General features: G+C 44.1%; 1 protein-coding gene across 1 annotated transcript in view; it reads right to left on the bottom strand.

Moving 5' to 3' along the window:
* Positions 1-18,512, bottom strand: part of LOC116884500 (nucleotide exchange factor SIL1) — a 168,051-nt gene that overhangs the window by 27,191 nt on the left and 122,348 nt on the right. Inside the window, exon 4 of the mRNA XM_032885630.1 lies at positions 1,491-1,611. Coding sequence (XP_032741521.1) covers positions 1,491-1,611 — 121 coding nt within the window. The remainder of the gene's footprint in view (positions 1-1,490; positions 1,612-18,512) is intronic.

Raw genomic sequence — 18,512 nt, 5'->3', positions numbered from 1 at the left:
GCTCTCAAGGAGCAAGGACAACCAGCAAGTTCTCCTGCTGTAGATCTGCAGTCAGCAGGGTGGAGATGGCATAGAAAACAACAAACCAACAGCTCAAAATTATTCACGTTCCTAGGTCAGTACTCTTAAGACCCTGGAGGTTGGCTTTTTCATTACAAAATAAGAACTGGACTGCATGTGAGAGAAGAGTATACGTGCACCCATGCCTTCTGGAGGTGGAGTTAGCATGGCTGTGTAACGATATCTGATTATCCTTATAGGACTGGGAGACAGGAACAACTGTACGACTTGGACCACTGCAAGTACAGGCCTAATACAGAGATGGGGAAGAGGAAAGAACTTGCCCAGGTCGGGATGACAACAAATATCTCCATCATAACATAAATTAGAATTTTCTAACTGTAGAACTGTCCAACTTTGCCATGAGGCTTTGTGGGGTGAGTGCCACTTGGTTAAAGGGGCACAGGACCAAAGGTCAGGTGTGGCAAGAAAGAGGGTCTAGACATCCTTGCCAACCATGTCAAGTTTCCTTTCCTCTCATTCAGGAGACACCAAGCCAAAAAAAGCTTGTTAATTCAAGGCAATTAGAGGAAAAATAGAAACTGTTAATTCTCTAAAATCAAATCCCTCAAACTGGTTATTAAAGTTAGGAAACCTATAACCATGTGGGAATGTGGAAGCTTCTCCTCACAAACCACAAGAAAGCTTATTTTAACACTGATTAACATGAGGAAAAGTTAGTCTGAATTAAAGACTTCTAAAGGCAATTTTATTGTTCACCAAGGAAGAACACGGCAAGGCAGCAGGCCTAACAGGCTTGTTTGAATGAATCAGTGAGTCATCTGTAAGCCACGCGTTAATTGTCGGCATTCAAATGGGTGCTCTTAAAAGACTGGGGAAACAGCCTCTCTTCTAAAGAAGGTTAAGCATTCCCCTTATACCCTTTTTTTTTTTTTTTAAAGATTTATTTATTTATTATATATAAGTACACTATAGCTGTTAGACACACCAGAAGAGGGCATCAGATCCCATTACAGATGGTTGTGAGCCACCATGTGGTTGCTGGGATTTGAACTCAGGACCTCAGGAAGAGCAGTCAGTGCTCTTAACCACTGAGCCATCTCTCCAGCCCCCTTATACCCCTTTTAAAGGGATCTATTTTCTCTGCGAAATATTTCTTTCCAAAGATAATGGAAGTAAACTTCCGTAAAACCCTGACAATTTTATCACAAATTCTACACTGTTAAATCTCAAATAATAATCATAATGCACATAGCTGGTCATGCAGCACATGCCTTTATTCCCAGCATTTGGCAGACATAGGCAGATCTCTGACATTGACCAGCCTGGTCTACAGAGTGAGTCCCAGCAGGGCTACACAGAAAAACCCTGTCTCGAAAAAACAAGCCAACAAAACTCGCCACTCAGGAATTTGGGTAGCATCACTAGTGCAGTCACTCGGCCTCCCAGTCCTAAGAGCAACACACTACCTTCTGCCTCTTTTAAATCCTTTCCAATTACTTTGGAATTTGTCTTCTTGTTGGAGTTTCACCTCGTTTACTCCAGTCTGTAGGTTCATTCGCACATGGGATCCTGCAGGAACAGCCTGACCTGAAAGTCAAGAAGAGAAAACTTGTATGGGATTCAGGAACCTTGGTGGGACACGGGTGGAATACCTGGCCAACACGCCAACAGGGGCTAACACGCCAACAGGACTGGGCACTTCCTGGAGATCAGAGTACCATCTCCAGTTTACTTTTTTGACACCCACCCCATCTCTCCTCACTCCCACACTCTATTCACACTGATTCCTTTTACTATAACAGAATCTGTAAGACCCAAAGCAAGGTAGTCAAAGGACCCATAGTCTCGAGATCAACATCTGCTTATTAGAATGTGATAATCATGTCTATTTTGTATCTTCTGTGAATTTGACCAGTAAGCTGTGTTGTTATGTGCACTGGGTAAACAAATGGTATACAACTCCTCGGCTAACCATCAAGGCATTGAGACATTATTCCTTTTCTCTGAAACATCCTTCTTGACCCTCCCTAGACAGTCCCGCAGCATCCAAGACATCCCAGAATTCGTAAGCTTTGAAGTTCATCACACTCCTTTTTAAAACCAGGCTTTTTTGGATCTCTTTTCCCTGATCACAGGAACTGTATGTCTTCTTTTTGGATTTCCACAGCCTGTAAGCTAGAGCTTGGTACATAAAATATGTGGCCAATAATAGTTAAGAATGAGGGAAAGGAAGCCAGGGTACATGCACGCCTCTAGTCCCAGAACTGGGAGGCAGATGAAGGGAGATCTCTGAGTTTAAGACCAGCTTGGTCAGTTCCAGGCTGCACAGAGAAGCCTTGTCTCAAAAAAAAAAATTGAGAATAAATAGGTAAATAAATGAATGAATGAATGAATGAATGAATGAATGGTAAGTAGCTCCTGGAAGGCAGCAAAACACAAAAAGCCAAGGAAACGGGGAGCAGAGCTGAGAGAAACTGAAAAAACGACACCCACTTATCTCAGAGGAACAGAGCATTCGCTGGGAAACAAGTGTCGTGAATGCATGGGCTGTGTGTATGAATGCACAAGAGCACTCAGGGACAGCTTACAAGCAACTGCAATATCGCACAGAACAAACGGAATGCTACATTCACCCATTCAGTCATTCACAGAAAACGCATTTACCAGGCAACTACTGCACAACACACCCGCATGGCAGCTTCTAGGAATATAAAAACAGTATTTTCTAGGAGTAAGAAAATGGCATATATATGTTCTCACCATGTAAGCCTAGAACTCATTATGGATCCCAGGCTGGCCTTGAACTCTTCTTGATTCTCTTGCCTGGGCCTCCTAAGTGCTAGGATTACAGACCTGTACCATAACATCCCACACAGAGATGAATATCAACGGCTGCAGGACTGAACATTTCATAGAAGGAGCGTTTTAGAATCTGGAAATTTTTGAAGCAATTATGATGCTTCTAAAACTGGGAGTGGTAGCATACATCTCTAATTCTGGTAGAAGCATGAGATGGATGAGAACTTTTCTGAAAGAAAGAAAGAAAGAAAGAAAGAAAGAAAGAAAGAAAGAAAGAAAGAAAGAAAGGAAGGAAGGAAGAAAGAAAGAGAGAAAGAGAGAGAGAAAGAAGGAAGGAAGGAAGGAAGGAAGGAAGGAAGGAAGGAAGGAAGGAAGGAAAGAAGGCAGGCAGGCAGGCAGACAGACAGACAGAAAGACAGAAAGACAGAAAAACAGTCCCAACACTTGGACTTTGCCTCTGCTTTCTCTGCAGAGAATAGCTGGCACATTGGCACTGAATTTGATTCAGGAACAGAAAAGGAAAACAGGCATGGTAATAACATCAGTAATGCCAATACTCAGAGCCTGAGGCAGGAGGATTTGGAGTTTGATGATAGCCTGGTTATGCACTGCAGTATGAGGACACCCTGAGCTACATGGTGAAACTTTTAAATAGGTGGTAACAATTTGACAAAAAAATTCCTTATAAGAAAAATGCATAGTACACGCTCTCTCAGGATGACCACATGCACCCAGAGTCTAAAAGAGTGCTGTCCCAGCAAGAGTCGAAGCTTTCTCAGCACTGGTGCAACTATGGTGGGTTCTGAGTTACTGTAGGCACTCTGCCTCCAGCCAAGGTGCTGGGTGTGCCATCACCTGCTGTCACTCCACTGTAGCCAGGAGTGGCTGTGGCTTTGGCTAAAATACACAGAGCCTACAGCTCATCTAATGATCTCCTGACAAAAGTGTGTCCAAGTCAGAGCAGGGAAATCCTTCCCCGGAGGAGCTTTCTAACAAACTTTGGCTGGGATCCACACTGGGGAAAATGAAGGAACCTCATGTGCAAAGGCTTCATCCCAGAAACAGTGCCCATGTCAAGAGAGAGGCTGCACCCACGGGAGTGGTAAGGCTCTGGGGCTCCTGTGCTGCTGCTCTGTCAGGAAGCCTGGTTTCTTTTCCTGGGACAGAGAATTAAAACTGAGGTATCTGTGACGTCATGTACCTGTAATCCCAGAGCTTGTGAGGCATGGGCAGGAGAAATGCCACAAGTCCCAGGCCAGCCCACGCTTCATGGTGAGTTCCTGGTCAGTATAGGTTGCAGAGTAAGACTGTCACAAGGGAAATAAAAACACACAAAAATCCTAATGACCTAAGATGGTTCCAAAGAGGTGGGAGGCTAAATTCTGGCAAAAATAGAGAAGGGGCAACTTCTCTTCTGTTCCTCAGAGGTAATTCTTTAATATTCCTCTCTGGACGTATGAGGGGAGAGGCTACTTTACCCAAAGAGATCTCAGACTAACAAAACAAACACAACCCCTTCCAGATGTGTACTACAGAGATTTGAAATTCACAAAATAGCAGTTTGTTCTCAGCTGTACACAACCCAGACTATCCTGGATTTGCACTCCTCCTTTGCCATCTCCAAAACCTTCTCTGTCCCACCCCCTAATTTTATGAGACAGGTCTCACTATGCAGCTCTGGCTGTTTGGAACTGACCTTGTAGACAAAGCTGACCTCAAGTTCACAGAGATTTTCCTGCTTCTGCCTCTGCCTCTTGAGTGCAGGGGCTAAAAGCATGCAACATCATGCTTGGCTGATAAGTCTAATAATGTGTGTGTGCGTGTGTGTGTGCGTGTGTGTGTGTGTTTTTCAAGGCAAGTTTCTCTGTGTAGCCCCAACTATCTTGGAATTCACTCTGTAGACCAGGCTGGCCTTGAGCTCAAAGATCCACCTGCCTCTGCCTCCCTAATGCTGGGATTAAAGGCATGAGCCACCACTGCCTGGCTAATAAAAATTATTTCAAGGAGAAAGGAAAATAAAAATCCCCAAGAATTAACAACATATTCTTTTCTCCAACTTTCCAGAGTTGCTTTTGTCCAGACTATTATCATCTGGACACTATCTAACTTCCCAACAGCGTCCCCTGCTTGTGTGTGTGTGTGTGTGTGTGTGTGTGTGTGTGTGTGTGTGTGTGTGTGTGTGTGTGTAGAGAAAGAGAGAAAGAGAAAGGGGAAAAGAGAGGGAGAATTAATGAGTATAATCCATGTAACCCTTCCACTTCAAACCTTTTGATGGCTTTCTTTGTTCCTGGGGGTTTCAGGGGGGCGGGGGATATCAATCCTTACCCTAGTCAGTGGGGTCCTTCAGTGACAGCCTCCTCAGTCTTGTCCCCCTTTTCCTTTGCTCCACTCCATGGAAGAGCATGATCCCTCCATCAGAGACCCATCCTCTCTTCGCCTGGAATGCTCTGTCTGGTGTCAGCCTCCATCTCACCCCCCCACCCTAGTTAAGGGCCACTCACTGCCCTGAGCAGCTGATGGCTCATACCCGATCTGTCTGTCCAAATGGTTTCGCAGCACCACCAATCATTTTTTACGGCATGTACCGCAATCCATATTTATCAGTTTTAAACGTTTATCTGGTTAAATGTTCATTGTTTTCTTCCTAGGGATCACCTCATACAGTGAATGCTCAACAATTATTTGTTGAGTAAAAATTTTAATACAGAAAGGGAAATCTTTGTTGATTGACAGATTTTTACTAGAGCAAATAGATTCTTAACAATTAGTCATGTTAAGAGTTATTCTTGGTAGTAAAGAACTCATGCTTATAACAATAGTGATTTTAATTTTTTTCTGATCTTGGTCTCAGACAGAAACAAAGAAAGAGCATGAATGCATAAGCTGCAGACACACCAGGTCAGACTCTGCTAAGATAGCCCTGGAAGAAAATACAATCTTATGAGAATAATTATTTTATTTGGAGAAAATTCCAAAATTGCTCTTTTCACATGAGTCACCACAGGGGGCAAGAGGAAGCACAATAGCATGGACTCAAAATACAGGTTAAGTTCACTTAATCTATGAAACCAGTTGTGGCAGCAGCTGCAGGGGCAACAGAAAATACAGCATTTCAAATGTTTCCACCCTGCTGGGAAAAATGCCAACTTGGAGTGTGATCTGACCTGCATCTCTTAGCTTATGTAAAGGAAGAAAAAATAGCAAACAGATCAACCAAGCACTGGGAAAGAGCAGAGACTCACAAGACAGCCTGAAAAAAGGAGGAGGGCTTGGGACGGAAGATAAGACAAGGGGGAAAAGACTGGGGCTCCAAACCAGTAAAGCCCAAAGCCTACAGTGGCTGTTGACCCACGTTGCCTCGCTGGCGCTAGATTCCAAACCTTAGATGCCAGCCCACAGAGACTTCATTCTAAGAGAGACACCTCATGCTCTGCCTCCCCTGAGACTGTCACTGTTTTCTGTCACAGGCCAGGGCTCAGGCACATGACCCACGCCTTTCTCATCTGTGGCAGACTACAACACTCCAACCGTGTCTGCCCCTTACTACACCATGTGACCCTGCACTTCTTCCTAAATCAGTAACTCAAGGCAGAGTGCAACTTTCCAGTGAACTTGGCTTAGGACATGCTTTGGCTAACAAGAGACTAACACATGTGCCATTTGGAATAGGCTCTTATCCCTTGGGTTTCTATCATCACCATGAGAAATCCTGTCACTGCTAGACCTTTGTCCAAAGCAAATGAGAGACCAGGGAGCCAACATGGATGCAAACTACAGACTGGAGGGAGGTCATACCACGTCTAGCCATAACAAGCCTTGTCAAACTTATCTGCACAAATTTACTTTGAGCTATTTTTAAATTTGTTCAAAAAAAATCGATAGGACAGCACAGTTTCTACATGTTCCAAATGCCCTTTCCCAAAGTTAATATCTTATATAGTCACAAAAAATTAATAATAGTGTTAAGTAATTAAAGACCATTTTCAAACCTTACTAGTATTAACATAATCCAGTTCTAGAAGTTACTGGGTTTTGTTTTATTCTCTTTTCTTTATGTATGTTGTGTGCATGTAGCATATGTATATATGCATGCTCACCAAAGTGTGACTGCATATGTGTAGAAGTCCAAGGTTAATATCGGAATCTTCCTCCCACCTTATTCTTTAAGCCAGGCTCTCGCAAGCCCACAGCTCACAAATAAGGACTGTCCCCTTCGCTAGGTTACTCTGGGAATCCCCTGTGTGTTAGTGACTTTCCTATTGCTATGATAAATCACAACGACCAGAGCAACTTATCAAAGAAAGGCTTATTCAGGCTCTGTGGTTCCAGAGGGATAAGAGTTCCTCCCAGAAGGAAACTGTGGCAGCAGAGAAAGCTACCAACCTCTCACAATTAGAACCACAAAACAGGAACCTGAGAGAGGGAACTCAAAATGGCCCTTTGAAACTTCAAAGCCCAGGTGACATACTTTCTTCAGTGAAGCTTCACTTCCTAATCTTCCTCAAACAGGCACAAATTAGGGACAAGGTATGGAGGACGTGTCATTGACATCTTCACACACAGTTGTCAAGTTCCAAGGCTGGAATTGCAGGGGAGCCACCATGCTCACCCCCATTTATGTGGGTTCTGGAGATCAGAGCTCTGGTTCTCTTGCTTGCAGAGCCATCTCTCCAGCTCAAGAGTAGTAATTATGTTGCTGCTCCAGTTGTTTCATTTTAACAACTAGGAGAACTTCTTCAGTTGGCCCTCACATCATTTTAATAAGTAGCTGCTTCCTCAACACTATTTTCTTTTTCTAGATATTTCTTTACCCAGTACCATAAGTTCCAGGTTTGCCTCATAGTTTCTTTTTCTTGGCCCTCATTCCTTATTGGGGAACAGGGTTTAGAAACCAAAATTAATGACAGAAATGTTCATTCCTACTAGGAGCCATTGCTCCTACATCTCTGAGGAACATGGACCCCTCATCATGTATAAAGTAGTACACACACACACACACACACACACACACACACACACACACACACACACACACACACACTTCTGCTTGTCTGTGTATACGTGCTTTTGAGATAGGGTCTCATGAAGCCCAGCTGAGGATGACTTGAGCTTCTGTGCCTCCTGCCGCCTCCTTCTGAGTGCTGAGGTCACAGATGTGTGCCACCATGTCTGTTTATGTTCTGCTGGGGATGGAACCCCATGCTTCATGCTAGACGAGCGCTCCACCAGCCATTATCTATACATATTTCAAAACTTACAATTTTTTACTGATACTACAGACTCCAATCTAACATAACAGAGCCGTCTGCCTTCTACCTTTTTTATCTATGACTATATTTCCCCACCATGAGAAATCTGGCTCTCACTGTCTATGATAAATTGATAATACATTTAATTCTACAATGTAAAGCAAATAGTTTCAAGACAGCTCAGTGAATAAATGTGCTGGGCCCTAACCCTCACAAACCTGGGTTCAGTCCCTGGGTCCCACATGGTGGAAGAAGAGAACTAACTCCTACAGTTGTCCCCTGACCTCCGTATGAGTCATGGTATATGCACCACACGTCTACATGCATACACACAATAAAATGCTATGAACAAAATCTTATTTTTTATTTTTTATTTTTTATTTTTTTTATTTTTTATTTTTTTTTCCGGAGCTGGGGACCGAACCCAGGGCCTTGCGCTCCCTAGGCAAGGGCTCTACCGCTGAGCTAAATCCCCAACCCCGAACAAAATCTTAATGTCAACCCCTATCTTTGTGAGGAACACATTTACCAAGCACTAGATCCCAGCACTGACGTGCAGCACTTTCGTCTCTGGCTTCACACAGTCAGGTTGTCGTTTCTTCCTGATCCTCTTTGGCATGGCTAAGTCACTAAGTCTGTGACAGGCGGCTCATTTTGGTATTTACATTCCTGCATGTGGTCCCATCCCTCTCCATCCCGCATCCTTTACCTGCTTCTCTGGGAGGTATGTGAAGGGCACGTGAGCTGCTCGTTGTAAGAGTCAGAGCTACATAAAGGACTTACTGTCGCTTTAAGCTACCAAGCTTTCAAGAATTATGTTTGCAGCAGCAACTCACCCCAATGGTTCGGAAACATGGAAATTAAGAACAACTAATAATGATTCGCTTTAGTATTAAAATGTCCTTTTGCAAAATGTGATAATGATGAAGACAGATGGTAGTTGGTTGTTTCTGAACTAGAGTCTTTAACTCAGCAAAGTAAGAGGTAGGCTTTGGTCCACAGAATTTTCTTTTGAAGTTTTTCTGCTCCATGAAGCATCGTGGACTAGAAACTGCCCCTGTACTTGGCCTGCCTTCCTAGAGGTGTTTGAGAATTATTCTCACCATTACTTTTCACGAGTGGACTTGATAGTATCAAAAGTATCTCTCAGTACACTTGTTGAAAATTTTTATTTGCTCAGATAAAGAATGCTGTCCTTGTAATCCCTGTGTAGCAATCAGTTTATCAGATGTAATCTAATGACCGCAAATATTTCCAGGGGCCAGGACAGCCTTTAAGTTCAGAGCTGAGAAACAGTGCCAGCAAGGCAGTTCTGGAAAGGACGAGCGAATAGAGTCAGGAAGCCTGAGACCACGAAGCATCTGGGCAGAGGGATCTGGGAGAAGAGCAGGTAAGAAAAGGTGAACCCAAGGGAAAGGAACAACTGCCTGTGGGGTTAGGCTGGGAAAGAGACGAGTGAGAAGGGCCATCTATCAGAACACAGGGAACAGTAGGGCCTGTCAAGTTTGCACATTTGAAAGCTCAACAAAATATAACTAATAAATAGAATTCAGTCCACAGGTGCCAATTTGTCACCACTGGAAAAGATACATTTCACCCATTAACAAATGTTGCTTGACTCAGTATTTGTTCTAGCCCTTTCTAGGGCCCAGTGATTAAAAATTTGTCCCTCATGGACGCATAACTGCAGGGACCTCCTAGACTATAAGGCTGTGGCATCACCTGGCTGCCCAGCCTCAGCAGACACAGTGCCAGCTAAAAGGGATATTCGCATGCCTGCCTGCTAGCAGATGCTTTGTCATTTGTGGCTTCATGAAGGAAGAGCCTTCATGTTCTGTACGTTCTGTGGGCTCCCGCTAAGAGATTCTCCACTCCAGGGGCAGTTAAACCTGGATACAGAGGCATCAAACTATAAGGGTGGCCCCACTGGCTGCATATCATGAACACTTACAACAATAACAAAATGGAGACCCTCAGCTCAGTATCCTGACCTCAGAATATGCTAACATCAAGATAGAACAACGCCTGGGAGCCACTGCCTGCCCCAATCAGAAGCAGGGACCAAAACCACAAGGACAAGAGCCCTGAAAACCCAGCCTCCAGGCAGCTCCTCAGATGCTGGTCCCCACTGTAACACAAGGCACACATCCACATACTTTAGCAACAAGAGGACACAGGGCCAATCCAGTGAGTCTATCTCCCATCAGCCTGCTTGTGACTTTTGAGTATCCGGGATTCTAGTTGACCTGGCTGAGCCCAATTGAGGCCTGATCAGATAGCTTCCTTCTTGCTCAAGGAACTCACATGCAAGGAGTATCCCCCCATTCCCCGCTCCAACCAGTACAATTGGGCTTTCAACACACCACGTCTACCTGCTGTCATCCAAGGAGTCCCGCTTTCAGTGCCGGTAGTGGGTTGCATCACTTAGTGCAAGGCTGCTGGGTTGTTAAACTCACTTGCTGTGTGTTGTTTCCATTTCACTGGTGTGTGAACAATGACCACCTGTGACAGGACACACACCCCCCCAACCCCCCACCCCCGTGGGCCTGGGACTGTGCTGCCCAGGCATGCATATCTTTGGTGGCCAGGTGAAATTAACCAAATCTCTTTGCAAGCTTATCTATCAAATAAAAAGGAGCTGCTTTCCCTAATGTGTCTCTCTTTGTAGAGAACAAATGAGAGTGTTCAGAAGAAGTAAAATGTACTTCAGGAAAGCAGCCCAAAAGTCCTCAAAAGATAAAGTCAACCCACATGAAACATACTTTTTCTTTTAAGTTCTGCAAGGATTTATTAAGAGTAAAATTTTCTCATTAAATAACTGAATTTCTGAAGAGCAGGGACCAATTACTTGGGCCCACAGCTCGGGTTCAGCTCTAGGGCACACAGTAGGCCTTCTGCACACAGACAGGAAGGAATAGAAAGGCTATGTCATGGGAAGTAACACTGCACGCTTTGCCTGCCACCAACTCTCTAACAAGGGCTGGTCTGCCCTGAGACAGCCCAGGCCTGGTTGCCATGACTACCACAACCCTCTCCTCCTGTCTTTGCCTTTTTATTCAAGCCCCACACAAGCCCTGGCCAGGTCTCTGGCTGCACACAGATGAGCATCTCTGTCTCCAAGGCACTGGACAAGTGACTGAAGAATGTGCACAGACCTCTCGGGCGCTGACCCTAAACTGTAACGTGCTGCTGTTTTTTAAATGACACTTTTTTTTAAAAACAACAAACACTTAATAAGATATTCTGGGTTGTGATTATACTGACACATTTTTTTTGAAGGACTAAACAATGACACACCAAGAAAAGTAAAAAATTTCACCAAAGTGATATTTTTTCTGTAATCTGAGTCATAGAATCTAGACTCTGCATGAGGTCTTATAAGGGCTCTCGGAGGTGGCTTCAGTGTGAGCAGAGCTCGCTCTCTGGGCTGCAGTAAAGCCCCTAAAAGAGCTTTCTCATCAACATTTATGATTTTCCCAGAAAAAAACCTTCAAAATCTTACTGCTATGCCCAAACCAATGTCGCCTTTCCAGTACCATGGCAGACAGATGGTAGCTGGCCTCCAAGCTTTACAATCACAGAATTCAAAGGCAAGCATCTCTATGCTTGGTTGTCAACTTGACCACATCTGGAACTAACTAAACCCAAATTGCTGGGCACACCTATTGAGGAACTTTTAGGTAGCTGGATTATTTGCAGTTGAGAGACCCACCTTAAATCTGGATCATTTGAGGTCAGTAGATTCCTCCTAAATCAGGGCCACACCTTCTCCTGGCAACCTATGTAATGGATGGGGTGAAAAGAAGCTTTTGCTCTTTGCCTGCTTGCCCTCGTTCTGTATTCACTCGCATTAGAGCCTGCTTCTTCTGGATTCCAACCTATACTGAAGAGTGACTGAGACATCCAGCCTCATGGACTGTGGACTTTCTGTTGGGAGACAGCCATTGTTGGACTAGCTGGACCACAGCCTGTAAAGGTGCTCTAATACATTGTGTGTGTGTGTGTGTGTGTGTGTGTGTGTGTGTGTGTGTGTGTGTTCATTCTAACAGTTCTGTTCCTTTAGAGAATCCTCACTAATACAATCTCCAAGGACAAATACTATATAAGTTACTTAGAAAATTTCCTGTTGTGGTTGGGAAAGGCTCCATGGGTAAAGGGCTTGCTGTGCACATATGATCCCCTGAGTTTGGACTCTAGCACTCACATAAAAAGCCGGGAGTGGTGGTGGGCTTCTGAGACCCCAGCATTAGCAGGGGCAGAGAGAGAGGATCCTAGAGGCTCATGGGGGCAGCCAATCTAGCCAAAGAGTAAACTCTAGGTTCAGTGAGAGACTGTCTCAAAAAATGAGGTGGGAAGCAATAGAGGAAGAACTACAGTGTTGGTCTCCTTATGGATACACATGGCACACCCAGCCACAAACACATGGACAATGACAGCAAGAGTCCTGTTAGGACAGAAGAGTCTGAAATAGGCATCACATGGAGGGCTCTGCTCAGTATAAATGAACATAGCAAGACCTCTCTACAACTAGTTCACCAGTGAACATTTCCTGAAGCCTAAGCAAGAGCCTAATGCTTTCTGAACATTCCTTCTATTATGGTCACTGTGTGTGCTCTGGGGCATTTGTGTTGGTACCCACCAAAAAGGACATACCCATCAACAAGACTAATCTAGGCTACTGATGTCTAGTAAATAAATGGGGTGGGGGGAGATAAGGACACCTAAAATCCTGACTCTAATTCCCGAAGGCAATGTCTGAGCATGCTGAAGCATCTGGAGCTCAGCATATAACCTGGGAGAGCTCGAGGAGCAAAAGGTCATCAGGCTATTTTCACAGCCTGCTCAGACACAACAGAACCTCAGCTTGGGGAATGGATATGGAGTGAGAAGGCTGAGCAGCAATCAGGACCAGAAAAACTCAGAGTGCTACCACTGTTCCAATGCCACACAAAGGCATCCGACTCTTAAACACACACAATAATCTCTCATGCATCAGCCCATTTAATAATTTCAGGGGTAAAATAAAGGAGACAGAGATGAAGGAGGCAAAGCCACCCATGGTGCACCTGTGCTTAGACAGCTCACTGCCTGTGTTCTCACCTCTCTCCCCTTTCTTACCTTACAAGACCAGGCAAGCAAGTCTAGCATGGACTGCAGAGCCCCCTAATGTGGGCACATGGGCTTTTACACTCAACAATGGCTACCTAGTTTCCTGGTAGTGTTTGCCATTTACTGCCACATCTCTTTGTAAGACACATTCCTCATCCACTCCTTGTTCCCTCATCTTCACAGTATCCTGAACTTACTCAGACTTCACTGGAGAGAGAGAAGAGAAGGAAAGAGGGAAGGGAGGGGAGGGGAGAGGGAGTGTGGGTTAAGGAGAAAATTAGAAAAAAGGAAAGGAATCGCCCACAGAGCCACAGCAGGGGGAACCACAACTACACCACAAGCACAGCTCGCTCAGTCCTCTAAACCTGCTTCTCAACTATCCAGTAAAATCAAGGTCATGTTAAAAATTCTTACGACTGAACTGCAGCAACAAGCTTCACTTCATAATGAAGGGGTGAAAAACTGACACCCTGAGAGTGAAGGAGTTAAATGTGTCTGTTTCTCGGGGACCTGGGACCTGGGTTTTGCTATTACTCATTTTCCAGAGGAGACTCCTGAAGACTCCACAGTACATGCCTTTCCCACCCAGGCACAATTTCATTAGCAGCTCATTAGCAGGAGTGACACAACCATTTCTGACTCTTGTTTCTCATAATATTTATTGGTTAATTGACACTTTAAACATAGGTTGACTGACAATCAAACAGTATTAAACCTGCTCATTATCAATGTGAGACACAAAGGCTGCATTCTAAACGTGAGTTTTGTCCTCATTTGTTTCCCTAAAGGAGAGATCATAATTGAATGAGAAGGTTAAAAGACCAAAGTGCCAAGGTATGGAGATTTAATTTTGAATCTCTCTCCCCTCTCCACCACATCAGTCCCAGGAGTTCTGCCTTCATAATCGGCACTGTCTGCTCTCTTTATAGCACTTGTTACTTCCATGGCCAAGAGTGGTTCTAGGAATTATTCAAAACAGTATCTGTAATTCCTCTACCACAAAAGAAGCCCCCGAGTCCCTCCGCTTGTGTGTTCTCAGCAGTGCAAAATAAGGAGATCCACAGGGATGATCACAGAGGCAAAGTTCCTAGAGTAGAATTTTTCTCTAGATTATGCACAAAGAATAGGATCCCCTACTCCCAGCTTCCTGGGGTACAAACCAGACTAAGAGGAAAGAAAGGTAGAACAATGGGTGCAGTGTAGAAAAGAGATATAAAAAAGCTGGCTTCAAATCCTTACCCCTTTCCATTGTGGGCACCTTAAATAACCAAATGGGGTCACTAAACTTGGCCTTCCTTCACCTATGAGAGCGTGTATGTGTGTGTATATGTATGTGTATGTGTGTATGTGTGTTTGGGGGTCGGGGGAGTCCCAGTTTGCTTTTTCATCCTAACAGTTTGGACCATGGGTACTGAGAGCTACTAAACAGTGCTAGGCTTTCTTCCCATCTGCACTGCTTGTTTCCCTAGACAGAGCAGCAGCATGGAGCCATGCAGATGACTTGAGCAACTGCTCGCCCGAGGCAGCAAAGGGAATGGTTCATGAAGACGCTGCTCTACCACTTAACAGCTCTAACTGTTAGTCTAACTTTGGACTGATGATCTGTGACCCATCTGCAGAGCAGGCATCATGGTATCAGTTTGACGGCGTTAATAAAGTTCAGCATGGGTGTAAGGAGTATGTGCGGGAGATGGGTATGGCTGACGATAGGAGCTCTCAATATGGCATTTACCTGTTTCTGCTTGGTTTGTCAGGTTTCCCAGCTATGAGGAGAGAACAGTGCCATGATAGATGCTCAAACCTTTAACAGTTCTCAACAAACACCTGCTTAAATTCAGTAGAGTAGAAGTGAAGACATGGTTTTTGTAGTATTTTCATGCCAAACTGCCATATTAAGGCTATGGGAAAATCAATACCAATGAAAGCTACAGGATGTCCAAAACGAGAAGGCAACAAATAAGCCAAGCCAAGACCACATCAGCCTCCTGTGGGCCACCAAACCTAGCTAAACACCGAAGAGGTCAAAGCCAGGAACATAGCTTACATAAAGCTGGGGCGAGGATTCAAATATGAACAAATGCCAACAACAGGAGAGAAGTTTCATGTTTCCAGTAAGCTCAGTTCAACCACAAGCTTAAGGGAGTTTTGTAACAACGAACCAAGGAGATTAGAAAACAGCTGCCCCACGTTGGCTTTCTGCTCGTCACTGGGTAGTGCTGGCAGGGGTCCACCCATGCCTGGGCAAGGAGGCTGGGATATTCTAGTCCAATGGGCACAGAGACAGCAGTCGAACAAGCCTGCTGGTGTACACACTTCTGACAAGCCACCTGTTCCACACCATCAGAGCAGCTGCACAGGTAACTACACCCCCAGTCCTCAGCATCCGGCATGAACTTTGCAGCTGTTGTTTGGTGATGTACACCCCACCTGTTGCGTACTTTTACAAGAATCCATACAGTACACCATGCCACAAGGTGTCATTTCCATGGCACCTTCCTTTGTCCTCCCACTTAAACTCTGCAGGAGAGATGTCAAATCTCTGCAGTGAGCCCAGCATCTTAGGAAAGAGACCCGGGGCAATCATGACACCCAATCCTTACTAAAATGATGTTTTCTCCTTGTACCAACACCTCCAGATACTGCAGTCAAGTGGCAGCCTTGCCAACAGCCCCTCGCTCTTCCTTCCATTCTCTCTGCTGTCCTCTTAAGTACCAATACCCCTGCTAATGTGCAAGAGGATGTCAGCCAACAGTCAGGAAGAAGGGTCATATCTTCCACTCTTTCCTAAAGAGGAACGCAAGTTACTCTCTAAGTACATACATAAGCATGGCTACTTGGGGCTTTGGCAACACCTTGTCAGGAAGGATAAACATTAGTAAAATGCTTTTGGGTATCTGGCAATATTAAATCTATTTGTCCATTTGACTTACAGGTGCCACTTGTAGTTCATAGAATGCAAACATTGATAAAAGTCCACAAAGATATTTTAAAATCAAACAATACTTAAAAAAAAAAAACCCCTAGGAATGAGATACCTGTCAAAAGAGAACAGAGACAAGAGCCATAACAGAGAATGTCCTCTCAAGTTAAATCAGTGAGGAGTAACACTGGATAAAATACAAAGCACAAGGGAAAGAAAGAAAAGAAAAAAGATGTTAGAAAAGGAACAATGAAGATAGGCAAACAAGATCCAACAGGAAGAAGACAATCCAGACAGGAGAATTCCCAAAGCCATACTTCTTAAGAAATCTCACTTCACATGAAATGAGCAATAAACTTTCCTCTAGTTTAAAAAAATTCTAAATTAAGAAAAATATTTAAAACAGCACAATGTATATTTGAGAATAATGCCCAATAAGACATAATCTGGAAATCACTGGACTTTAAAGAAAACAAAAAACAATTGGGGTATTAAAAAGAAAAATAGTTACTTCTAAAGAAAACTAGGTTATCATGAGTGATTTCTGTTTCCTTTTTTGTTTGAACAGCAAAGCTACTGCCAGCAGGAGATGGAGTATTTAAAGAAAGCAAATGAGAGGCAAGCCATTTTTGAGTATAAACACCACAGTTACACACAAGAACACACGTAACATTGTCTCAACGAGCCCGCCTAAGGAATTTATCAGGGAACACAATGCTGTCAGCCAGACTAGGAGTGGAGTTGAGCATTACTTACACTTATTTGTAGAAATGAGATTAAATGAGGGCTAAAAAGAAAGTACATAAACACACACTGACAATTTCAATTCAGTACAGCTGCTTAAGAACAATGTGAATGCACAGACACACACAAGAGGCTTCATACTGTTTTCAATAATCCTATCAGAGGATATTCTCCTCCTTCATAATCGGCACTGTCTGCTCTCTTTATAGCACTTGTTACTTCCATGGCCAAGAGTGGTTCTAGGAATTATTCAAAACAGTATCTGTAATTCCTCTACCACAAAAGAAGCCCCCGAGTCCCTCCGCTTGTGTGTTCTCAGCAGTGCAAAATAAGGAGATCCACAGGGATGATCACAGAGGCAAAGTTCCTAGAGTAGAATTTTTCTCTAGATTATGCACAAAGAATAGGATCCCCTACTCCCAGCTTCCTGGGGTACAAACCAGACTAAGAGGAAAGAAAGGTAGAACAATGGGTGCAGTGTAGAAAAGAGATATAAAAAAGGAGGTTCTTTCTCCTCCTTTTTATTCATCTCCTTCCTTCTTTCATTGATTTAACCCACGGGCTCACATATGCCAAGAATATGATAAGCTACTGAGCTATAGCCTCAGCTCCCAAAGTTCTATTTCCTTACTTAGAAAAGATACTTAATTTTTTTCTCAGAACAAAGGAGGAGATATGGCAAAGGCCATCTAACACTGAAGGCCCTTTGAAAAGCCATATGGAAACACACCACTGTGGAAGCTCCCTAATACACATTTATGAAAGGAATTTAAATGGCATCACCATATAATGGGGAAGACAATGGCCCTTATTAGACAGTGTATGCTACCAATCTCCAGTGCCAGGAATGTGTTACCTCTTACTGACTTGTCAGTCAAAGAGGTCCCATGGATCCCCTGCAAATATCACAGGCTAGAGCCAAGGTTACTGGCTACTCTCCACAACACGGTGGGTAAGACCCTACCGCTAAAAACATAATTTACTTAAGTTATCACATGTGGAGAAATTGAGGTTTTGCCCAACTAGCAGCTTCACTCCTACTGACTAATATTCATGCAGAGCTAGGATGTGCTCTGCATGGTACTGGAGGCAAAAAGTAACCATCACTATCTCAGCTACGAACACCGCCACCCTCAGTAGAGACCTGCAGTAGACACGCTGGGGCTACAGCGTCACAGGTGTTATGGGAGCAAACAACCACTTCAGGAGATGGAACTCATAAATGACATTGCAGAAAGGCCAAGAACCTGAGACTAGATAAGTCCTGGAGTAGGGAACCTACTACTAAACCTAGTAGCATTTTTCAGCTAGGGGAATAGAGCAATAAAATGACTCTAGTCAGGCAGTGGCGGTACATGCCTTTAAGCCTAGCAGGAGGCAGAGGCAGGCGGAGCTCTGTGAGCTCAAGGCCAGTTGGGTCAACAGAGCTACACAAAGAAACCCTATCTCAAAGGGAAAAAAAGACTCCTAATGGCATACCACTATACCCAGTTCAGTATATTGCTCAACCCTCGTCAGAGAGGCTCCTTCTTGCAATAGGTGATAATTAACGTAGGGACTCACAAATGGGCAATGCAGAGAGTGAGTGAAGAGAATAAAGGACTTTGACCACTCAGGCTGAATGAGACATCTGCATCAAATCCCCTCCTCAGGGCTCAGGGTTCTCT

Source organism: Rattus rattus, chromosome 15, assembly GCF_011064425.1.
Source record: "Rattus rattus isolate New Zealand chromosome 15, Rrattus_CSIRO_v1, whole genome shotgun sequence".
Taxonomy (NCBI): domain Eukaryota; kingdom Metazoa; phylum Chordata; class Mammalia; order Rodentia; family Muridae; genus Rattus; species Rattus rattus.
The sequence above is the reverse complement of the archived record's forward strand: the minus strand, read 5'-3'. Positions and strand labels throughout refer to the sequence as shown.